Source organism: Astatotilapia calliptera, chromosome 20 (assembly GCF_900246225.1).
Source record: "Astatotilapia calliptera chromosome 20, fAstCal1.2, whole genome shotgun sequence".
Taxonomy (NCBI): Eukaryota; Metazoa; Chordata; class Actinopteri; order Cichliformes; family Cichlidae; genus Astatotilapia; species Astatotilapia calliptera.
In genome coordinates this window covers 29,437,776-29,462,866 of record NC_039321.1, presented here as the reverse complement: position 1 = coordinate 29,462,866, position 25,091 = coordinate 29,437,776, and the positions used below count along the sequence as shown (strand labels likewise).

The 25,091-nt window shown below is 40.6% G+C and overlaps 3 protein-coding genes across 4 annotated transcripts; all 3 read right to left on the bottom strand.

Annotated features, from left to right (window-relative positions):
• Positions 1-431: 431 nt before the first annotated feature.
• On the bottom strand, positions 432-3,947 carry hoxc6a (homeobox C6a). 2 transcript variants are annotated; one of them, XM_026154917.1, is made up of 2 exons: positions 2,084-3,947; positions 432-1,613 (listed from the first exon to the last, which is right to left on the bottom strand). In XM_026154917.1, exons 1-2 carry the CDS (start codon positions 2,478-2,480, stop codon positions 1,303-1,305), a joined length of 708 nt encoding a protein of 235 aa, XP_026010702.1. In that variant the 5' UTR covers positions 2,481-3,947; the 3' UTR covers positions 432-1,302. The 2 variants fall into 2 exon arrangements, with proteins under 2 accessions (XP_026010702.1, XP_026010703.1); XM_026154918.1 differs by having other exon boundaries at positions 432-1,610.
• A 7,654-nt stretch (positions 3,948-11,601) lies between these two features.
• hoxc8a (homeobox C8a) lies at positions 11,602-15,290 on the bottom strand. The gene is made up of 2 exons (XM_026154915.1): positions 14,526-15,290; positions 11,602-13,181 (listed from the first exon to the last, which is right to left on the bottom strand). The coding sequence occupies exons 1-2, from the start codon at positions 14,959-14,961 to the stop codon at positions 12,865-12,867; spliced, it is 753 nt and encodes a 250-aa protein (XP_026010700.1). The 5' UTR covers positions 14,962-15,290; the 3' UTR covers positions 11,602-12,864.
• Positions 15,291-18,687: 3,397 nt separating this feature from the next.
• On the bottom strand, positions 18,688-22,439 carry hoxc9a (homeobox C9a). The gene is made up of 2 exons (XM_026154914.1): positions 20,568-22,439; positions 18,688-19,532 (listed from the first exon to the last, which is right to left on the bottom strand). The coding sequence occupies exons 1-2, from the start codon at positions 21,109-21,111 to the stop codon at positions 19,288-19,290; spliced, it is 789 nt and encodes a 262-aa protein (XP_026010699.1). The 5' UTR covers positions 21,112-22,439; the 3' UTR covers positions 18,688-19,287.
• Between the last annotated feature and the right edge of the window lie 2,652 nt (positions 22,440-25,091).

Here is a 25,091-nt window from a genome sequence, read left to right as displayed (position 1 = left end):
AATAATAATAATAATAATAATAATAATAAAGCTAGGTTAAAATATATCTACGCGGATGGACTTGAAACGTGAACGTTGTTGGGAGTTTATATTACTACAGCTACGGGGATGTTATCGTGTTTAACAGTAGCTTAACAGTAGCTAATTCCTGTGCCATACCAATATCGGCGTCGAACAAACAGGTCTCATGTTTTGGAGAAACAAAAATTGCTTAAAAATATATGTTTAACGTCAAATCCTCCCTTTCTTGCCTACACAGCCTCCGGACCAAACAGGCCACGACAAAAAAATCTTTAAAATTTAAAGAAAAGCATAAGAAGAAAGAAATAGCAAACTTTCACAGTCCACGTTTAGGGAATCTCTTCGTATTTTTATTACGTATTTAAGGGATCTGTCTTCATCTGACTCATGAAACAGACAAGACAAAGGTGAAAGTTTTACAAACATTTTATTCCGTGATACACAGTTATGACAAAACATTAATGTTTGACTCTCAAACAAAGGTGAAGAATTACTAGTGTACAAATCTATCTCACGAGGAAGCATGTTGTGTCAAATGGTCAATGATCTTATGTTATGCAGCGTCTACCAAAGCGGCTAAATGCACATTACGTTTCCACGGGATTTACGTTATATACCGTTACTTTTATCATGTACAGACATTATGGTTTTTGTTTGTTTGTGTGTGTTTGCGCGCGCGTGTGTGTGCGTGTGTCTGTGCGTGTCTGTGTGTGCATGTGTGTGTTCGGACTGGAGACTACTACTTTTAGTTTGATGCAGGGCCCATTTTCCTGCGGACGATTCAAGTAATAGATTACATTGTGATCAAGTGTCCGCCCGCTCTTTTGCCTCCATGGAATGTGCATGTACAGTAATGAGTTTAGTCAGATCAACACTGTATTATAGTGAGGTGATCAAAGAGTTTCACAGTGATGGATGGGGTGTGTGAGAGGGGGGTAGGTAAATATACAGATTTCCTGGCATAGGAAGATAGGTAGAAATTAATACTTCTTTTTATTTCCACAATACAAGTGTGATATTTGCAATAAAAAACAAAACAAAAACAAAAAACCCTCAGTTCTCCACACAACACAGCGGCCAAACTGTGGCTGAAATAATTTTGGATTTCTAAGGATCAACACTCCTGTGGTCCAACACGAAATAAAATTGGTGAGAGCTGCGTGGTAGCAATCATGCGGTGAAGTCGCTCTCGAGTCCATGTAGATTTTTAGGTAGTTATGTTGGTTTGTAATGGTCATCGTGTGGTTTTTTATAATTTTTTATTATTATTATTATTTTGAGCTATTCTTTCTTCTTGTCTTCATCCTTCCCTTCTTCCATTGCGCCATTGCGTTCCTGCTCTTGAGACGCTCCTGTCTGTTCAGTTCCTGTCACCGTGGAGGTCAGGTTGCTCTCTTTCTTCCATTTCATGCGTCGGTTCTGAAACCAGATTTTGATCTGCCGCTCTGTTAAACAAAGCGCATTCGCGATCTCGATGCGTCTGCGCCTGGTCAGGTAGCGATTGAAATGAAATTCCTTCTCCAGCTCAAGCGTTTGGTAACGAGAGTATATTTGTCGTCCTCTGCGTCTGTCTGTCCCGTAGCCGACTCCTGCTGGGAGACAAAGTAAAGTCACTCATTTAAGCGTTAACAGCGCGAAGTCACGTTTGGATTTCAAATAAAACGTGCCTCTGCCTGGAGTCTGTTCATACTTGGAGGCAACTGAGCATAAGTTGGTTATTTTTTTTTGCCTCGTTGTTAGATTCATAATTGCAATCTAAATCCACAGAGAAAAATAAACGCATTTTAACTGGAAGGGGAAAATATATCTCAAAGGATATCTTTGCTGTATTATCTAAAATTATTAAAGCTTCTTAAGTAGTCTCTCTATCTCACTCTACTGATTATGGCTACTATATCATTCTTAAAATGAAAGCTGTTTGTTTGCACATGTTAAGGCCCATCTACAAGTCGAGGGGATACAGTAATGTTTTATGGGGCCATAAAAAGTAACTTGCTCTCTTGGTAAGACATATCGTAAAACTGGCCCATTTCCTTAATTTATTTGTCGTAGTAAAACTCACCGCCGTGTGAGTTCATTCGCTGCATCCACGGGTAGATCGGGATGTTACTTTTCTGCTCCTGAGCTGCTGCTCTTCCTTGATCCAGACTGTACTCTTGAGCAATGTGGCTTTGTGTATTGAGTCCCATATTTGTTTGTCTGCAGCTGGGAAGCACGTCCTTGTCTTGAAGAAACACGTTTGATCCATACTCATACTGTGCCCTGCCAGACCCAAACACCACATTATCTTGAGGAGAGTAGAAAGGTGCATATATCCGATTCTGGGTCACAGCGGCACCGTACGACGAAAAATGTCTAACTGTGTCATAGGTGGTGGAGTTTAGGGGTACGTTAGGCAAAACATCTTGACCACCGGATAAATGGCAGGAGAGCGACGGGTTCGCGAAATAAGAATTCATACCTTGCTTGTAACCCTCTCTCCAACTCTCCCCACTTCTTTATCGGTCTCTTTTCAATCTCCTTCTCAGTAAATCTCTGTGTCAACCAACCACACCTTTCTCCAAGGTCTTCTTTTTTTCCTCGACTTTCTGCCTCTGTAACTGGACGTGAGCTACTTTGAGGATTCAATATTATTAATTTCCAATCTCCGGTTAAGACGCACAAACCCGAGTGTTATAGCCGAGGCTTGGCTCGGTGAGAGACAATATGACAATGTCAGCTGACCATTCTCAACCAATTGAGAGGCAGGAGTTGAGGAGAAACTGTAGCTTTTAGCTCAGAGCTTGAACATTACGGCTAAATGTCGATAAACACAACGTAGACTTGGAGTGGCACACTATACAGCTTGGCTGAGTGAGAAGTTTTTGGCTTGAAGTTTATGAGCATGTGTCGTTTAAGCAGAAAGCAAGATGGAAAGCGTGGCCAATGTCATTCAGGACAGAGACCACATTCAGAGGAAGGAAGGAGATGGAGAATTCTAATGAAAAACACGTGAAATATTATACAAAATGCCTATTAAATAGTGACCAATAGAAAAAATAACACGGATATTAAAGCTGTTTACTAATGCAAAGCCATGAACTGTCATACTAAGTTTTCGTGTGAGTGATCTTGTGTGCGCATGTGTGTGTCCTATACCCAGTTTTAATCCACAATACAACATACACTGCTGTTTATCTCAGCCATATCAACAACTTTCCAATTTCCATGCTTTTGCAGTGACCTGGGGGAGGGTGTCGGCGGTAAGAATGCGTTTATGGTCTCTCTTCTGTGAGGGCAATAAAACAAGTGACGTTCCCCAGCTCACCAACAACTATCTCTGCAGCAAAGCCTTGAAACACAGGCAGCAATCTCTCCCGCTAAGAATCAAAAAAGCACTGCACAGCGTGTGGAGGCAAAGCAAAGACAAAATCGCGTGCAGGACAGGTATGGCACAGAAAGGGGAAAAAAGAATGAAAAAAATGCTCCTGTGAAGATGACTTCTGCCACCATCTTGAAAAAAGAATCCAATCAGTTGTGCGATCGTGCAAACCTGCTCATCAATGCTCACTGCTATTTCTCAGGTATAGTCTGTTCAAACTCACAACAAAGAACACTTTACTTCAAATTAATTAAGCAAAAAAATGTAATAGGCAACATGTTAAAATGCTTATGCAGATGTTCCAGTCTCTTTTTTCTCTCTCTCCTTGTGATCGTGCTTTGACATTCCTGTGACACACACAGAGGAAACGGGAACCGATTATTATCTCAGCACCAAATGATGGGTTTGGAAATTACTTTAGAGGCGTTTTGCAGAATTCTAGAAAAACTTGATCACGTGTTTTGACCTAAACGAGCTGCCTCCAAAATCTGCATTAGACGAGATCGCAGTGCGCTAATTTTCATTTTCATTTTAGAAAAACTTTTCAGATGAATTAAAACTAAAACGCCACACGTGCTTTCGAAGTAGTTTTCCAAATTAATGTGGCCGGTTTTTGTTTTGTTTTTTAATTTACTTTAATTAAAAAATTTTTTTAAACAAGCCGCATCAGATAGCAATATAATAATAATAACAACAACAATCAATAACGCTATTGAAAAAGTCTGTTAAACGCAGCCCCACTGGCTGCAACAGCCTATTGGTTCACCTCATTGATTTCTTCAATGGAGTGAATTCGTGCAGCCTAAACGTGCAACAGTGTTTGGTCTGTTGTTTGGGATCCTGAATAGCCCATAAAAGAGACAAGAACAAAGAGAAGGAAGTAGCTGGTGCAGTAAAAGTTTCCCTTCAACTATTTGTGACCATATGTGACATCCGCGTCGCACAGATTTGAGGCAAATAAAGCGCAAAAGTTGGAGCCTGCAGTTTTCCTAAATTTCCGTCCTGGGACTGTTCTTTTTCCCCTCTTCTTTTTGATATCCAGAAACGAAATCACTTGATGACGGAGGTTAAACCAACACTTATAGCAGGAGTAAACTACTCGGGGTCCCAGTTTGTTTAGTGAACTTCTACCCTTCAGTGTGGTGTAATTTCAAAGGAGACCAAATTGTTGCAAACATTAAAAAAGTCAGTTCCCCCACTTTGACTGGAACTTGAATCCCACCAAAGTAAATATGAACAAAACGCAAATAAAATTGAAGTTTGTGATATTATATTTTTAGTCAATCCGCCCTCATGGTGGCAGAAACGGAATGTGCAATAGATTTGTGAAAGCTTTCCTTTGTTTAACCATTTCTGCTGTCGTCACCAAGTAGTCGGCATAATTTATTCCACACTGCAAAGTGTTTCAGATTAACACAATTTTCAGCAATCTCTATTCCATCAAAATCCACTCGAATTATTTGAGTTCTCAACCACAGATTTTCCTTATTGTTATTTACACACACACACACACACACACACACACACACACACACACACACACACACACACACACACACACACACACACACACACACACACACACACACACACACACACGAAGAACAGAGCGGTCTGTAAACTTTGGGTTGTAAATAAAAGCTGAACAGTAAAGCCAATGTGTGGACTGGAGAGACTGGAATGCAGGAGAGCTTGTGTCAGTGTGCAGAATTAGAAAGGTCATTCTTTCCCTTGTGTTTTAGTGTTTTATTGCGGCCCGTGAGGCAAATTACACGCACGGCATTTGATGCAGGGAGGAGAGGAACCGTTTGGTGCGCGTTTCCACAATTTTTAAAAGAACATTATGTCCAGCGACGAATGCGTGAACCAGGAAAAGTAAAAATATAAAATACGATCAATACCCTAACATCCTGTTTCTAACCATGGGAATTAATAAAGATCATTCATAATTAATTCCTCAGTGTTATATGCCCTGAATTTGTAGTTTTATATGGTGATGCGCAACCAAGGCATAAACTAAGCTATTATTATTATTATTATTATTATTATTATTATTATTATTATTATTATTATTATTATTATTATTATTATTATTACTGGTTGAATTCTTACGCTTTGATGTGTTCTTGTGCTGAAGGCCTAACTTTGATAGCCCGCGCTCTGCAGCACAACATGGCCCATCAACATCTACGGTTGCTTCTATTTTTTTCTTAAACACAGCTTTCAATATCCAACATCACAACATCACTCAGCATTAGTTATACGGGACCCTTAAAATTTCTACATTATCGGCCATGATTAAAAACGCAGCAAGAGGGGCAAAGTCTGGTCATCCTCTGATGCTTTTTCCTCTCCCCCGCTTCTAACCTTACTAATAAGGAGTAATTCACATACTAACAATGTAAAGCCCTCTATAAGCACTTTACCATCGCTGGCTAGCCCAATTAATGTCCGGAAGTGTTCGACTTTATGCTCGTTAAGCACTCAGGAAGCTGTTGCCCAATGAGCGCATGTTGATCCACACATCATAAATTATGGCCATTAGTAGGCAAAATTTTGGTCCTGTCGGGATTTGTAAGTGAGGTTTTAAATGTGGTGATGCGGACAGATTCATGACTTCATGGAGTTTAATGCGAGCCTATCTCTGGGTTTAAAAAACACTGCAGGGCAAAACAATGGGCTGTGGTTTTCCCTTATTATTTCAACCAAGATTTACCTAACAACTCAAATGGCATCTATTAAATGGGCCCTCTTTCGCTCTCTCCCTCTGTCTTTCTCTCTCTCTTCTGCAGGCATAGTGCTGGGCAGCAGCGGACACGATCCATTGCAACAGCAATGTTTCATAAGGGAAAAACAAACAACGTGTTTAACAGTAGGTTATAAGAATTTAAAGGCTTTCACAACGACGCTTTGCCAATAATTGTATTTTACAAGATTGAAACGCTGGACTGCTGAGACAGAAACAGATCACGTCGCTTTATTACATAAAAAATATTTAGTCTCTACACAGAGAAGAGAGGACAATTCCTCAAGCTAAGCTTTGATGAAACAACATCGCCAAACTTCAAATGCACAGCCTGCACACACACACACACACACACACACACACACACACACACACACACACACACACACACACACACACACACACACACACACACACACACACACACACACACCGTGTTATTTAAGATGTCTTTGGATACTTGTGCAATGGATACACTTCGTATATATTTTGTCTTACACTGATACTCCAATTCATTATCCTTCTGTTTTTTACTGAGGCTTTCGTGGTTTCTGTCTCTCCCACACAAACACACACACGCACACACTTGACGAGTTTAAACCTCATTCTGTGCTTTTTTTCATATGAAGTCCAGAATAACGTAAAATAATTGATCTGGATTTATTTTAATCAATACATTTATTTAATTGTTTTAGTATTTTTAGACGTGTTTGAAAGAAATTTGGGGAAGTGAAATGTATATGATGCAATGTCCCACCATTCATGCACAATATGCTATAAACAATGCACTGTATACACTCATTCTGTCTCACTTATGACGACACATTTGCTACTGTTAAATGTCCACTGCTGTTGCTCTTGGTGTTGTTGATATTGTGCATATTTGATACAATTTTGAACTTATTACTTACTCGTCCTATTTTATTTTTTTTTCCCGGTGGTGTAAATAAAATGAAATGTTAACTCTCACGAATGTCGTGGCGTGCTTATGTGACAAAGCAATATCTTCTACAAATCACTTCATCTCATCATGCTAAAACGAAAACAATAAAACAGACGAATCTCATTCTCCAAAGTGACAACAACAAATCAGAAACACTCCTCGGTGTCAGGTCGAGCAGTTACTCGCTGGCAGCAGTGTATCAGCTGACATCCGCAGTGAACCGCCGCCGAAAACCAGCAGCCATAAACATCAAGCCTCAACACCCGCCCACCTCCACATATAACGCCTCTTGTCGCTAGGGGGCACTGCCGGGAGACACCAGTGTGTCACTGTGTACATACTGTGAGCCTATGTGTTTCTCGTGTGTGCGTGTGACATAGGGATGTGTGAAATTGCTTATAGATGTTATGCAGGCTTCTGGCAGAAACTGGGTTAAACGTGTGGCAGCAGATGTGAAAACAAACCATAATTAGAGAACATCAGCCAGAAATTAATATCATTCGTCACTGCCTGGTGAGAAGGGCCTATGTGAGTGATGAGAAAGTTTACTATCACAAGGCAATCAATTACATCGGGTTGGCACAGCGCCTTTAAAAATACACACTGGATGTAGGCTGAAGCAGCCACTACCCACACAGGTGCTGCCACATCAGCCAGAAAGAAATAATGACAACCGCCCCGGGCTTCAGCACCCTCCCAGGCTACAGGTCAGGTCACAACTACACTGAATAGACACCTTCAGTTCTCATGATCTCACACGTTCATAATTTTCACAATCATCTCAACGCCACAAGGACCAGCCGATTGAGAAACAGATCATTAAACAGTTAAGAAAAGCAGCTAGTAAAGTGTATAATCTTACCCCCAGCAGGCTCTCCACAATTTCGAGCGTCACTGTGGTCCAACAAAGCAGCTGAAGGGTCACGATGGCGAGTGGGATATATCAACACAACGCACATCTCCTCTGTGCTGCTGGCTGTGTTCACATTCCGGCGATAAGCAGCTTATGGAGACAGGGTGTCTGCCGGGAAAAGTCTTTTCTAGCAGGCTTTCTTCTTCCATTTGCTGTCCCAGTGGTTTTATTGCCTCCGGTGGGGGAATAAACGCAGGCAGCGGCTGGTAGAGGCGGTGACTGTCCCGAAGATCTCACTGTCAGGAAGTCGGGGATCGGGTGAATAACACGCGCGGCAGTGCCAAGATGACTGTGCAGCATTTTTTTTTCTTTAAATATTACAATAAAGGGAAATAATATGTTTCTACGCCCCAGCTTAGTCTGCTGCTGATACAGGGGAAGGACCAGAGAATAGACAACAGCATAAAGTTCATGTTCATAGCGCCTGTGCCACGTGGCTCGCTTCAGCCAATGGCAGAAAGGATTCAGTCGTAAACTTTTATTACTCAGCTGTAAATTTCTCCTTTTAACAACCAGGAATGTTTGCACCCATCTTGTCTTTCCTCTCTTTTTTCTTCTTCTTTTTTTCGATTGAACAAAACTAAACCACCAATAATATAATACATGACAGCGAAATTCCCCATATGTCACATATCAGACATGTGTCAAAATATGACAGTTCCCCTGGTGGATGAGCTCTATGCCAAGATGTCCCCCAGACAAGTTGGGAACGTGGAAATAAAAGTGTGTGAGTGCGAAGGCGAGGTAGGGGAGTAAGAAAAGGACAGAAAGCGACGGAGACGCAACTAATTAAACTTCAATTAGGCTAAACTCTACTTCCATATAAGGGCCTGTGCTTCTCATACGGAAGCAAACAGATGTCAGGATAGTCTGCACCTCACATCCAATATCAAATACGCAGACACACCAGGTGCAAGCATAATATCAAAAATTATGCCTGCTGCAAGTCATTTGTAACAAAATATACATTTTAAAAAGCAGTTGAGATTTGAGCTGGAAAAGAGAACACTCTGTTATGAAAAGAAATATACATACACTGCAAATGTTGTGCAAACCTTTAACGAAAGCTAACATCAGCACACGCAGAAAGAAAACAAAATATCTAATCGCTGCGCGTAAAATTCCTCACGCATAAAAAGTTAGGAGGTTAGGTGTTTTTTTCTTGACCTTCAGCAAATATACTGTATCCTAATACTTGCGTAATAACAGAGAGACACGGATCAAGATGAGAACAACAGCAGACGTATTATTTAATTTAACACTAACACGCAGCTTTGTATCTCGTAAATCCTTTTACAGGAAGTCCTCTGGCTTCGCCTTGAAATAATCACCTGATGTGTCGTTTGATGGCGAGTAAAGCGCATTCTCTGCAAGCTAAATAACTAACAAAATTTCCCTCACTTACTAGTTTGAGTGGTGCATCTTGTCCTTGCAGGCCGTCATCGCCACACGGAGCTGAGGCACACAAAAGATGCAGGCCGAGCCGCGTCTTTACCACCGCCAATAAAGTTTACAGCAGGTACACTTAACTTTATTGGTAATGTCAACCCTCTGTTAAAACTACACACACACACACACACACACACACACACACACACACACACACACACACACACACACACACAGACAGAGAGAGAGAGAGAGAGAGAGAGAGAGAGAAACACACGCACACACATTCACACAAAGGGGTAATACGGGATGCTGGATAGCTGTGACTAAGGGACACTTCCGGAAATTTTCTAGAGACAAAGCGCACGTAAACAGAGAAATAAACACCCTGAATTAAAAGGTTGCGCTTTGGCACAACACTGTTTGATCCGAGAGAGAGAGAAAAAGTCACTGTTAGGGGGAAAGCCATAAAAAGAGGAGACGTGAAAGACTCCGACATCTTTTGGTCTCAGTCTGGATTGAGATGAAATGGGAATGTTTGATTGAAAAATAAGTTTCCAGTTAATGTGGATAAGTTTGCGTTTTTGCGAATAATGTTCACATAAAAAGCCTTGAACACTGCTTTCGTTCTGTCTTCCTTCGTTAGGCTGTGTTATGTTGTTACCCTTCAACACTATTTATTTATATTTATTAATTCATTTTGTTCAAATAAAAGAGGTCTGAAGCACAACAAGAAGTTAGTTCGTTTTTTGTTTTTTCCTTTTCTTTACAAAAGAATTCTTAGATGAGGATAATTTTCCAATTACGAGTGTGGGCTTAAATATAAATAGTTTCAATCGCACATTTCAATATGGACACTTTTTAACTACACATTATAAAATCCCCTAACACTTACTCCTTGGCATTGCATTTGTGTCCACAATGTTCCATATATGCACTGAAGCTTATTTGAACCGTTTATAAGTGAACAAATAAAAAGCAACAGACTTTGAATAATTTAGCTGCCTAACGCTGAAATTCGGCAGCTAAATTATTCAAGTCCCGGGTCATGTTATGGTGTATTTACTACTATTATTTACTTTGAAATTACGTCTAATATTGCATTAAACTTGCAATAAATGCATTTTTTAAAGAAACAATATGTTGAAAATCATTCTGTTCTCAATTTGAAAAATTCAGATCCGGTTAAAAAAAGGGGGGTGAGGGGGGAATCAAACCGAGAGAAGGGTGAGGTCGAATTTCATGTTTTGAAAAAGAGGGTTCAAATTTCTGTTGAGGGCTAATATGATAGAGCAAGTACTGGTATTTTACCCCGTTAACAGCACGTTCAGAGACCCACATTGGTGTACCGTTTGATATTTATCGCAGTTTAGTCCTATTTGAGTGTGTTACTCAGATTTCACGTTGTCTGTTCACGTCCTCTGTCTATTACAACCCGTCATCATGAAAACCAGCTGGACTGCCGAAGAGAGATGTTACCTGTTACCTGCACTTGGCCTCCCCCGTTCGCTTTGATTTCAGCGCTCTGGTGCTTTTCCGGCGGATTGTCTGGACACAAGATTCACGCAACACCTTGCAAATGTATGGCCTCTGACAGATAAAGCCTCCCTCAAGCTCTGCCATTACTTTGTTTGATTATTAACATAGCACGTCAAATGTTTGCTCATCTCATCTCTCAAACAGCAATCAGTCATCCCGAGATTCATTAAGGAAAGCTTCGTGTCCTCCCCGAAGAGAGGAAGTTTCTTATTAAGAGGATGAATCAAATACGACTCAGGCTTTGGAGAGTAGGCCTGCTGTGAATGGGATTCGCTGTCTTTCCTTAAAAGGTAAAGGGATACATCCGCAAACGCGTGTCTGGCGCTTTTTTAATCGAACTGTTCTGAAAGTTTAAATTGGGAAAACTTTATTTAGGAGGCTTCTGCACTATCTTCCCTCCTGCCGAAGCACTTTTTGGATGCACAGGCTGAAAATCGAGGCATCATCAAATCATCAGTTTTGAATTATTCAGGGGGCTTTTCTGTTGCACGTTATCTACTTACTGTTGTCCGTGCATGAAAACAGGGGTTCATATTGAACTCTTTACAGTGTGTAAAAAAGAAATTACTACCCTGCATATTTTCACTTCACCTATGTCTGCATGCATTTGTTTTGTGTACACGGAGAAAGGGTGGTGATGATGTTTGTTCTAACAACAGAGTGCACAGTCTTAATAAAACCAGAAATGATAGTGAGCCATCTTGTTTATTCGTGATTTTACATCAACAATGGCGGGGACACACAATTCCGTCTTTCACAGGAGAAACACCAGAAAACGAGCATATTGTTAACATCAATATATAACAAGACGTACATAAAGATTATATTCAGTGCAAAACAACTACGCTATGTCACCAGCACATTAAAATAAAAATTCCCTTACTTTAAAATCGTTGTAATTGTAGCTGTTGTTATCATACACAGTACATGTGCGTTATAGGCAGTTTTAGTTGTTGGGGAAATAGCTTGCGATCAAATCAGAGCGATGCCATAAATGTGGAACTGTAAATTCTGCAAAGGCAAAGCTCTGAGTTTTTAGGTAGTGCTGTGGTACAATCTCAAAAGTGTTTACTTGGCTTTGAGCTAAGTGTCTTCCCAAGACTCGCAAATTGTCTTCAACAAGTGTATACTGTTTGTTGGGTAAATGCTACATACATAACTTAATAATATAAGGTCGATATAGAACACTTTAAAATTAAAACCATATGAAATCTCTATATTCAGAAATCTCTATTGCAATTTCCCCAGGTTTAGGTAGCATCAAAGGATTCCAAACGATTGCATTTCCCTGGTAATCCTAGAGAAAGATGTCTGAGGAGCTAATGGCTGTCACATGAAAACGAGTAAAACAGTAACAGTAACAATTATAATAATAAAACTTGTGGTTTATACAGAGGCTGCTAGCCAATGCAACTGTTGCGATGATGTTTTAACACTTACTACTAAGTTATAGGCCTACATTTTTTTTACAATTTCAGAAAGGCTACTTTGAAGTGGTCTTTTTTTATGTAGGCTATAATCTATTTACAACACAGGTCGGCGTTGGTCATGTTTTGATCTTATTTGGCTACGTTTTTGATACAATTATTATTAAAAGCAAATTGTAAAAAATAGCTAAGCCATTTTCCATCCAACATGCGTTTTAATTTACCCTCCCTTATTTTTTTAAAACAATGGCCAGAGTTCTATGGAGAAAAAAAAACGCTACAAGCGTTTGTAGCTTCTACAGAAAAATCCAAATGGTAATGCGCATCATGTTAGGATAAACGAAAGAATGGAGAATTTTGTCTATTTATGACAGCAATATTGGTGGGATTCCTGATCCCTCTTGACAAAATAGAAGGGTGGTCATAAAGTTGACGCTCTCTGCCTCCTTGTGACTCTTCGTCTGTTTATGGGACCTCTCCTTTTTTCCTCTTTTTCACCCATATAACCATAAAAGGACCATAAAATCACTCCTTGGTCTCTTCTTTCTCTTCCGCTTCTTTCTCTTCTGCCTCTTCCCCTTCACCGTCCTCGTTCCCCTCTTCTTCGGCCTCGGCTTCGGCCTCTCCTCTTTGACCCGGAAACTTGTCTTTGTTGTTCTCTTTTTTCCACTTCATCCTTCTGTTCTGAAACCAAATTTTCACCTGTCGCTCGGTGAGGCTCAGGGCGTGAGACACCTCGATCCTTCTCTTACGGGTCAGGTAAGGGTTGAACAGAAACTCCTTCTCCAGTTCAAGAGTTTGGTAGCGACTGTAGGTTTGCCTCCCATTCCGTCTTCCTGGGGCTTGAAATATGAAATAAAGCCAGAGGTTAACAGGGCTCACCACGATCTCCCCATAAAGACATTCAGATGGCTGATAATTCTTTCTGAATTTACTCATTTCCTCTGCACAATCACTAACCCATTTCAGCTCTCACACATGCCAGATCACACTCAATGAAAAGAAAGAGCGAGTAGATGTCTTCTTGCAGTGTTAAGCTGGGTAAGTTAGATTTTCCATTAGCAGGAACATATATCAGTGTACACACAGACCACCCACAATAGAGTCCGTAGTTTGCTTGGGATCTGCAAATAAATGTCTTCAAAGTAATAATAATTTACACACATGTCTGCTTCATTTACAGTTCATTCTGCAGGTCTGATGCAACTTTACAACCACATCCCCCAAGAGTTAGTGGAGTAGGATATAGTATTATTACTTTGAAGTTCAATTTTTAATCTGTACACGAAGGTAAAATTGCTCTACATCCCCCATCAATTTAATGATGTTAAAACTCTACGAACAAAATCTATATACTCCTCCATGTCAGATTGGGAGGGGTGTTTACAGAAACTACACTGTTTCCTCTTGCAGCAGAGCCCATATAAACTTGACTGACATTTTCATTCATACTCATACAGGAGGACAATAACTAGGTAGGTAAAAGTATGAGAAGACAGAGATAAAGTTGGGGACGATATTGGGATGCATGTCTCTGAGCAGAAATGAAAAATGAAGCGCACACCTGTGTGGAGCTAAAGTAGCCTTATAGCCTGGACAGAGAGATCCATGAATGGAAGGGGTAATATCTACAAAGCCCTTATGATTATGGCTGTATGTGTCTGAGCCTACAGTGGGCCTGTGGGTCAAATTACCCCCAAAACTCAAAATTCGGGATAATCGTGGTATGTTGTGTTTTAGCTAACCCCCCTGTCACTCTGCATGCTGCTAGTGTGCATGGTATTATCGTATTTTAGACTACGACTTATCCATCCATTCTCATAGCTCTATTAGAGTTTGTGAAATATCTTATGTGAACGATAATTGACTTCAAAGAGCGTGTCATGTGGCTGTAATCAGCAATTCAGCGTTTAAAGGCACTTTGGAAAGCAACCATTCAGCCCTGTATGGGCATGTGCTGCAGAGTAACAGCAGCCTGCACTTCAGGTTCTATGTGCCCCATCATGTTCTCTGACTTATTTCGTTTTATAGTTTAGAGACATACTCTTGTACACCCTATGTATTTAGCACACATGCACAATCACACACACATACACACACACACGCACAGACAGGCGGATACACAGTGACACGCGCGCACTACACGGCAACACTGAAAGAATAGGAAAAATTTGTATGATTCTGACCGTGGGGTCTCATCCAAGGAAACATAAGACTGGGAGAGGAGTTTTGATTTAAGTGGCCTTGTCCTTCTCCGGGGTTAGAGCTGCTCGACGATTTACAGTCTGGGTATTGCGCTAGGCTTGCGTCTTGTTGGGTACCATAAAGCGTTTGCCTTGGAAGGGCTTCATATCCATAAAATTTCGTTGCGTCTCCGTGGCAAGCCAAAGCGCAGGGGTTTTGCTGGTATCCGGGGTTGGAGATCCCCGTGGTCCCGTGGTGAAAAAAGTCCTGCACATGATGGGATGGGTGCTGAAAGCCCGGTGCGGCTGCTCCGGGTCCGTAAACTAGCGTGTGGCTGCGGGCAACGCTTTGTGGAAACCTGCAGTCGTAGTAAGTTGGCTCCAGTGACTCGCTGCCTTTGTATTTAGAAAAAAGAGGGTTAACAAAATAGGAGCTCATGTTTAGTTAGCATCAAGCAGACGGGCTCTCTCGCAGCAGAATATCTCCTTTAGGATGATGGCAGCCTTTTGTTTAGGGTCCCAACTCGCACAGCGCACACAAGCAGACAAACCGGAACTAGGAGAAACGCTGCCCCTTTGGACAATCTACGGCAGCTCACTCTCTCTGAGCCGTTCCTCTCATCGGATTTCTCCTCGCAGTCGTGAGTGGGTTTTTTTCCAGGTTTTGCAGTCTCAAACCCGGCTCATGGCATGTGCTTTGGATGTGTGTTAGCTAAGGTTACAGCTGGCTCGCTCGACCGGCACAGTCACAGGCGCTGCTCTTTTCTTTCTTTTTCCTTTTTTTAGATTCCCACCCAACCACCCCCACCACAGGCTCCCTCACCCTCCTCCAACCTCACCCCCCACCCCCCCCCCCACCCCCACCCCCACCCCTTCATCTTTCCATGACCGGTCAGACGTGGGCCCTACGTATATCCACCTTGAGAAAGGCTTCACTAATCATAACCAACAATCTAAGAGGCTGTAAATATGATCAATGTTAAGTTTATCACACAAAAAAACCTTTCTAACAAGCTGAACAATTCAGTTGTGAAATGGTTACGATATAAAGACGATGAAGCATGATACATTTCCTGTGTAGTCTGAATTTATAGTTTTGCTTCTTTGTATGGGGGTTATGAGGTGTTTAAAGCAGGGAGGATTTCCCCTCTTTCTAAGCGGATTAAGCTGCTGTGATGAGGTATTTTTTATTTTTTATTTTTTTTCTATCTAGCCCTGAAGGTTATATACAAGTTCCCAGAAAACAGTTGGCCTTTCTTGGGCTCCATTGGGTCGGGATGATATTTGGGAGTTTATCAACAGCATTAAAACGGTATTAAAAATAAAAACAACACAGATTCGGAGCTATTCAGTCCCCCGAGCAAAACACCGAATTGAAGACAAAACATTCCTCGATGCAAAACCGTGTAGAGGCCAAGGCGACAGATTTCCGCCAGGCGCTCCAAAGCACCGATGCACGCAAATATAAACACGACCTATGAATGCTATAGGTGCCATTTACTGACCCCGTAAAACCGACGAGGATGGGCAGTAAATCTCACACGGGGGAGTTCATAAAATTTAACATTGAATGTTTAGGTGCAATCAACTCGCACGATTCCCAGCTCAGTACTCGCGTGGTCTCTATGCCTGTGTGGGTTTTTGTGGGGTTACTGACGGTTTCTACACATCATCGTAAAATATGAAAGGCGCACTGGACGAATTTATAGACCTTTCACACTCTATAAATATGCAGATTGCTAATCACTTGTTGGAGAATTTGAATTGTTGGTACAGACGTTACAACCGACACGGACTGAGGACTAAAATGGTACAGGTAGCCCTTTCTTTACTGGACATATTATTATTATCATTATTATTATTATCATTATTATTGTTATTATTATTGTTATTATTATTATTGATGCAGCGGTTTATGCTTTTGCTGCTTTTGTTATCGATGTGTTGCTTTGTTGCCATTTATTTATTGCACTGATTTTATGTTACAGATGCAACTGTTTAAAAACTGCTAATAAAGGAGTCTCTGGCTGAATGTGATTTTCGGCTCTTTATTAATTGTGGATTTTTTAAATACTTTTTTAAATAAAGTGTCTCAGTCTGGTTTGAATTTACAGCTTGGAAAGCAGAGGCAGCAAATATAAAAAACACACAGATTATGCATTATTATGTATTATGCTTAATTAAGTTTTTGTAAAAGGCTATGAACATGTACTGCATGTATATTGCAGATATGATTTTGCGTTTTTAGAATTGAGCACACAACTACCACCCACAAAACAGCCGTATTAACTCATGAATCCACAGACAATGAAAGAAGCTACAAAAAAAAAAAACGAGTGAATAACAAAAGCATAATCTTTTTTTCTGAAGTGAAAAAAAGATTACTATATTTGCACAGATTGTTTGGCCAGCACAACAACCAGCTGGCTGCATTCCGGATTGCTGTTCTGTGGCCTATTACACAAAATGTGGTTGGTGGCCATATCTGTCATTTTGTCATCGATAGGTTACTCTTCACTCTTCAGCCAAGCCACAGAGCTGTAAAAAAGCTCTTCAACGCAGACACACTCCTCAAAACGTGGACATACAGCGTCATCTAGTGTCGAAATGTGTCATTAAACCTGAATAACTCCACCAATCAGCGACAACTGCTATGTGGCCAGAAAGGGTTGAATGTATAGAGGATGTGTGCACCCTGTATTTTTCTTTAAATAAAGTTAAAGCAGTTAATTACCGTGGAATCTATAAAACACGCGCCTTCTGTCTTCGTCTTGCTTGTCTGTAGACTTGAAATAGTTGCTGTGCTGTCGTTTCCTGTCGTGGCAGCTGATCACTTTTATACAAGAGATAATAGCGCTCTGCAGCACTCACATTTATGCACAATGGTTATTGACTTTTCCCATCTAATTGTAGACTAATAGACGACTCATATGATGAAGTGCAGGGGGTTTTGCGGCTGGCCCAGTCAGGCAAAAGTCCCCAGAACAGTGCGCATGCTTCTCCTTTGAACGAGTCCACCACCAGCGTCCATTAAAACCATAAAGTAATTTAGCCCAGACGTCTAGCCAGTTAGTCGAGTTTGCTTTGTTGGTCTGCATTTGAGACAAACAGCCGAGCTCCAACAGGGGCTGTAAAACTGGCATTTTTGTCCAAGCAGAGCGGAAATGCACTGGATTGGGCTTTGAAATTACAGCATCCTGCCCGTATTGTTTGCCACCACAAAAAGGCAATTTAGGTCTATCCCAGGAAACAAATGCGAGACATGGGAAACTGTCTCTCGCTTAAAACGAAACTTTTCAAATCTGGTCTCAGATTTTCTGATCGCCAATGAGCCTGGCAATGCAATTAACATTTAGTTAGAAATTGTGTTTAATTGGTGGTTAATGGGTTTTTTAGTACTCTTTCGGAAACTGCACAAATGTGGTTGATGGGCTACTTTCAACTCATATAGGGCATTGACCTAATAAAGAAATAAATATGGTAAAAACCTCGTGCATTCATCTCTGTCCCTATAAGAATATTATATGAACAATTTAAAAAGGATCGCCTATTTTAAGCCAGCATTTAAAATGTTTTGGTACATTTTAAAACCTTAAAGAGACGTGCTTTTGGGAGAAATTTATATAAAAAAATTACTATGTATGTTGTTATTGATATAAAACATAATCAATTCTGCGTTGAGAGTTTTTTTCAGGTCTACTTACTCTCCTAAAATGGATAACGTATAAAACGGTATGAATGTGAATGTTTGCGACTAAGAAGCTGTAATTAAGACACAAGTGCAAAGCGATGCCAAGCAAAATTAAAACAATGCTGTCCCAGTAAAGCTTTAAATAGGCTACGCCAAACTTTCTATTTCGCCATTATTTGTAATAGCAGAGCTCATTTAGGCCTTTAATGTAATGGGGGCACACTCAGCGGCCAAAACAGTGCGTACTAAAAAATGTGAAGGAACTTTTATTAATAAATCAACCGTCTTTTGCGTTTGTAGTTTTGGTTGGGTCCGTTTTCCTGTTGTTTTGAATTTCAGAAATTTTTGTATCCATTTACTTATTTTCTAGTACGGGGTAATACTGCTTTGGATTCCCCTGTACAGCCGTGTAGTCTGCTAAATCCGATCGCAAATACAGTCTGCAAAGCCACAATAAACACAGAAAACAAGAGCTTGGGATTATGGTTATATTTGCAGAGGTCTATATCTACACTCTATAATTAAACTCGTAGGCTACAGTCAAAAAAAGGAGAAAGAAAATGTGCACAAATACAGCTACAACTATCACAAAAATACAAGACAGACATGTCGACCGCAGATGTTGCTGTACAAAATACTACACCTGCACAACAGCGTACAAAGAAAATAAACATGAAAGAAAACATTCACAGCATAAATTATGGTTTTTGTGAAATTCAAAGGAATTCAAGTATTCTCTTTCTCCGGACAGTTTAAGCGTATCCAAACTGCGCTTCTTTAATTTCTTTTACAAAACCACATATCTCGAAGTGAAAGCAAAGTGTAATTCTCTCCTTAGAAGTTTTCCGTTTTCTTTTTTCTTTCTTTTTTTCCTACTTAAACGCTCGACACATAAATGTACACTAAAAAATAATATTCGGCATCAAACAGTCTGGAAGTTAAGGTTAATACAAAAAAATCCAACAAAAGTGATAAATATAAGGAGGAGAGGGGCGCTTGTCGTGTGTTTTGGTACATCTGTGCTGTCCATTAGACTAGTGGTTATTGTTGGTTGTTGTGTCACTGTAGTCCACATTATTGGTCTTTGCTGTCGGTCTTTTCTTTGTTCATCTTCTTCATCTTCATTCTCCGGTTCTGAAACCAGATTTTGACCTGCCTCTCAGTCAGATTCAGCACTCTGGCGACCTCGTATCGGCGGTCTCTTGTAAGGTACATATTGAACAGAAACTCCTTTTCCAGTTCGAGAGTCTGGTACTTTGTGTAAGGACATCGCTTCTTCCTTGTGGAGCGGGCGTGTATCCAATTTGCCACAGGGTTATCTGCAAATACAAACAACAGCAATGATAAAGACAGAATAACAATATAAAGCTAAATTGTGAAACAGATGACATCAGCATTAACTGTTCGGCCTTTAAAAAAATAAATTGAATGAGCCCCTGGATTTATAGGAAATCTGTGGACTCATCAGAAAGTGCAACAAACTGAAAACAGTGCCAAGGCACACACAAGTTTGGGTGTACGTCGTTAAAGCTAAACTGCCAGTTAACATTTTAAGGAAAGATTCTCAGTCTTGCACTTTCCAAGCCTCCACTGATTTGCTTCCTTGTCCCCTTAACTTGTGAGTAACACCGTCGTAAAATACTCAATGCGCTTATTCACTTTATTGGCCCATAAAATGGCCCGTGGTTCAAGCCTTTACAGGTCCGTGGTGAAAGTCCTCGAGTATGTCCCTACATTCCTCAAGTTGTCTGAAAAAAAGAGTCATGTGAATTTGTTTTGGACCCAGAGAAGAGAGCAGATAGTCATATGCATGCATCTCTTCACTATGTGAGAACCGTTTTTATTTCCTTTTATTCCATCTGGGGGTCAAACAGAGCCAGAATGTGGCTTTTCCACACGGAAAGGGCCCATCTAACAATACAGGACTTAAATTCGGCTTACAAGGTTTGCTGTGCCATCTTTAATAGCACGGGGTCAACATAAAGTCGTAACAATGCACCATATGACGAATATGGATTCTTAAGTGAGTTTAGGCCACCTTTAGAACACCTTGCATGTGTTTTAAGCTTATGCAACATCCTCCCAAATTCAACGTCTTCCTGTAGGTTTGAGTCCCCGTCTGGTTTTATTGCCCCAATATTAGCCCAGAAGCATTTGTCTTTTATAGTTCCTAAAGCTTGCTCCCTATAGCAAGGAGCGATTCAGAGCTGAGCTGAAAGGAAGAATGCAGCAGTTTATAATTTTACTTTTAAGCAGGACGTTCAAACGGCTCTGAGCAAAAGCATATTTAAAGCTATCCCAAAAAAAAAACACCCACCGGGTTGTAAAAAGATCGTATAGGCGCATGAACTTACTCGGATCTAGCTCCGGTTTCTCATCTTTATGTTTTCCTGAAGCCATGAGCTCCGACTCAGGAGAGGGGAGATTCTGCTGCGTCTTGTCTCGCGTGTCAGTGGATGAGCAGTACAGATAATCCGTGTAGGTCCGTCCGCTGGAGCCGAGACACTCGCCGGCTCTGTGTTCTTGAAATGCATCGGGCTTCAACCCGTAGTGCCTGTTGTTCCCCGGATAGCCATGGAAAGGCACGGCGCCTGATATCGGCTCCAGCCATGACCGCACATATCTCGAGTCTGTGCCTAAGTGAGGTTGGTGACTGTATGGATGGTAAACCACTGATGACTGGGAGTGTACAGGGGCCCAGGAGGTGGAGAAGACGGGTGGCTTGGGTGCGAAGCTGCAGGAAGGATAGTCAGCACACTCCGGTACTAGCGACGTCGGACGAGGACCGGCTGGGTGCGAACCGGGCGCCGAAAAACGAGTTGCAGTAAGGACATCGTCGTTTTCATGGTTGATCAAGGAGTCCACATAATAATTACTTATGGGACCCGTGGTCGACATGTCGAAGCTTCACCGACTCTTTTACATGCATCCGATTATTATATGGAGTGTATGTGTACTTTTTTTTATCTAGCCATAGAACAATCAAGGCAGGTAATTATTTCTCAACGCTTCCCGGGCTGCTATTGGCTGCCTCACCAACACGTGATTATATTTACCCCCACAAAAATTGTACAGTGGATCAATGCGCCACTTATCTTGGGATACCAGTACACATAAATCGGATTAAAGAATATAATCTTTTACTATTTTTTCTCGGAGGCACAGAGGCAATTCCAAAAACTATGTTCTTTCATGAAGAAAATACGCATTTGTAGTTCTAGTAGTGGATCTACCTCTAGTCGCACAACAGACCTGCGCACATTACGTCTAAGAGCAAGGCACTATTTGATGGTGTAATCAATCTTTGTCTGGCAAAATCTACCGTAGCGCCATGCTGTTGCAAGGGATAGTATTACAGCAAAGTGTTTACCGAATCGTTTACTCTTATATCTTTATCAAACCACGCTTTAAAGCACGTTTGATAAAGCGGAGGTGTTAGAGTTTCCTGCGGCATGAGGTTTATTTCTTAGGAGAAAAGCCTCCACGGTGGCTAGATATAGCTGGATTGGATACTGGAGAGACTGAATCAAAAATACGAGGATGTAGCATACGCCACTAATAAAGTTTGCACTGTTTTAACGAGGATACAGCAAACATTTCCTAAATGGGATCTGCAGAGATAGCAGAGGTGGGGATTCAGATTCTTGACAAGCAGCCCACTACGGCGCGCTATATTCGGCTAGTGACCGTTCATGTTTTTATGCCCATCAATAAATTTTAACGAGGACCATTTGATTGTTCATAAACGTGTCGTTAATAAGACTGCATCCGAGTTCCTCGCTCAACATTAAACCGGCACCACCACCACCACTATGAGTATCTGAAACAATTCATATGAAACAAGAAGGGCCGAAGACAGCAGAGCGGACTTTGGAAGCAGAAGAGGTAAAATGGTTCATTAAAAGGCTAACTGTGAAAGCTTTAATGACAGGGGTAATGTTACTGTTGTATCCAGTGGCATGAGTCTGCTGTTTTTGCCCTGCAATGCACATGGGTAGCTTGTCAGTTAGCAGGCAGTGAAACAAGAATTGATTCTTAAATAGAGATGCAGAGACATAGCAAATAGAAGAGGATCAACTATACGGTGATACAGGAGCAACTAAAGTAGCCACCGGCGTCATACAGAAGAAAATATAATGCATTTGCGGAGGGTGGATGAGGTAGATAGTATAGATGTTGAATTATTAATTCCTAAAAGCTGCACACGTTCCAATGTGTGTGTGTGTGTGTGTGTGTGTGTGTGTGTGTGTGTGTGTGTGTGTGTGTGTGTGTGTGTGTGTGTGTGTGTGTGTGTGTGTGTGTGTGTGCGCGCGCGCTTTTACCCACACTGTTATATTTTGCCCATATGTTGTATTTGGACTATTTAATCTGTTTTATGCAGTATTTATTCTTTTATGTGCAACTGCAGGTTTAATGTTTCAGATAATATCGTCTCTGCTGTGGACTAGTTGTTTATAAAAGGAATTGAACTGGCAAAAAAAAGGTTAACTGATTGCAACCTTTAAGACAAGAAATCCATTTTGGGACGTGCAAAGCTGACAGTTATGTGCAAACGAGAAAATATGTGGTGTGGAAGAACAAGTCACACTTCACTGTGGCAAACATTATCTCAAACTGGGCTAAAATACAGTTTCATGCACTGAAATATACGAAACAAGAGTTTAACAACAAAGAAAGAAAGAAAAAAGAGCGAAAAGAATGATTGTAATAAAATGATAATTATCCCAATTTGCAACATCTGTAGCGTTGGCGTTTAAAAACGAGCCTTTGTCAGCGCCAGGCTAAGGAATAAACGATGTCGGTAATTATCCTAGATCAGCTAGAGTCAAAATACAGTTTTACATTTGTTGATTAACCGACATGATATTCAACATTTTGGCTTCGTGGTGTAAAACAACGTGCATCAAATCATATACGCAGTAGGAAGTCCTACGTTTGTGCTCGCTGCTGAGTTCAGATTCAACCATGAAATTTAAAAGACCAGACGGCGGACCTTAACCCGGATAACTCCAAACGGTGTCCTGGTGTGTGCTGATGAATGCGCAGCTCTGAGCCTAGTTATTGTTCACCTGCAGGTTAATCGAGACAAAGAAATTTACCAAATGTGCTAATCAGTTCTTTTATTCATTTGTTTTTCTGGAGGTTTAACATTTGCAGTCTGCTGATTTCAGATATTCCCAGTATAATGAAATAGTACTCAATGAGCAATTATTACAATCCGATCGTAAAGACGAATTCGAATATATCCTGTATCGATGTCTGCAACAATGCACTAATATCATTTTTATTGTTTTGAAGTGTGCTTTTGTTTCTGTGTGTGCGTGTGTGTATGTGTCATTAATGAGAAGTAACTTCTGTTCAATTATCTTCCATCATCCATTTCACTCTTGTATCCGTCTTATTTTGCAATAAATAAAAAAGTATTTTTTATATAAACCATTTGTTGTTCGTCGTTTCTTTTTTCTTTTGATGAATGTCTGTCCTTAATCTCTATTCTTCCAGGGCACAACTACACTTGCAGCTGAACCAGCTGATAATATACTGTCGCAGAAAATCCCCTTTTGTTGCATGACCAAACACTGTCCTACTTTAGTTCCATAACATTTTATAGAGAAACACAACCTCGTGTAGCAGAAATGACTGTTTTTGTTAAACACGTGCACTCTAAAATCAACAAATCAAGAGTGAAACTTGACAAATCAAAAGTATACGGCTAAAAGTTTAACTGGAGAAAAATACAGAACCGTCTGTTTGGCTTGTTTATGGGATTTGTAGTCGTCTGTGGCACAGTTGGTTTTATATCTGAGGTTTCAAAAAATCTCATATTGGTCTAATAACGATTTGTAATCTATGCAATATATGACACTGTCTATTACAGCGAGTCTACGTTTTCATTTTACTACAGTCGTTTGTCCTTCTGACATGCAAAATAATTTATCCAAAAAACGGCTTCTTGAATCAATGATGACAATAGACTAACTATAACTCCGCCAACATATGTACGTCAGATTCTGACATGTATCACTTACACACATTTCCCATGGACAAAAATACACACAAATACAGGTGTTGTAGCAATTTTCAAAAAGCCTATTTGTGCCGCATGAACCAAAGCGTGTGTTTGCAGTGCACTGATGCTTCTTATTAATACGGACTCACAGGCATGTAATCAGTGTTTGCTCCGTCAAAATAATCTTCGCGCCCGCGTTTTTAATTCAGCAGCCACCTTTCACCGTAAAAAATGATTGTAGATGAATACAGCAACATGCTTCTCGTGATAATATTAGAAGGGGAACTTCAGCTAAGATCATTAGTACACTTGCATGAAAATCGCCGTGTGTGCGGATTGCGAATTTCTCTGTAAGTGTATCTTTATAAACCCGCAAGGCTACTCAAGCTGATATTACACCCAATGCTTATTCAGATAAACTGACTCATCTTGATTGTCAAGTGAGTCAGAACTCTGTATCTGAGTCTGCTTTTATCAGCAAAACCGGTCCGGGGAAGATAATAAACATGGATACGAGGTGTGCGTTGGAACATGACTTTCTTTTATTAGACATGCCAGTGCCAGAATGGAAGCGCATTATTTTTCCTGTTTAGAGCAGAGATACTGAAAGTAATTATTCTGTCAAATGAATGGTAAGAGCAAGATAACTACTGCAAAATTGACAACACATCACAAGTTCTAACTCACACGCGCGCGCGCGCACACACACACACACAAATACGAAATAAACGCGTCTCATTTCTCTTTTCCAAAATTAGTTAGTCACGTTCAAATACGACATCTAGGCTATGTTATCTGTTTAAACTACACATAAAGATAATTCAAAGAAACGTTAACACAATGTGTTCATAACGCCCCAAACGCTGAA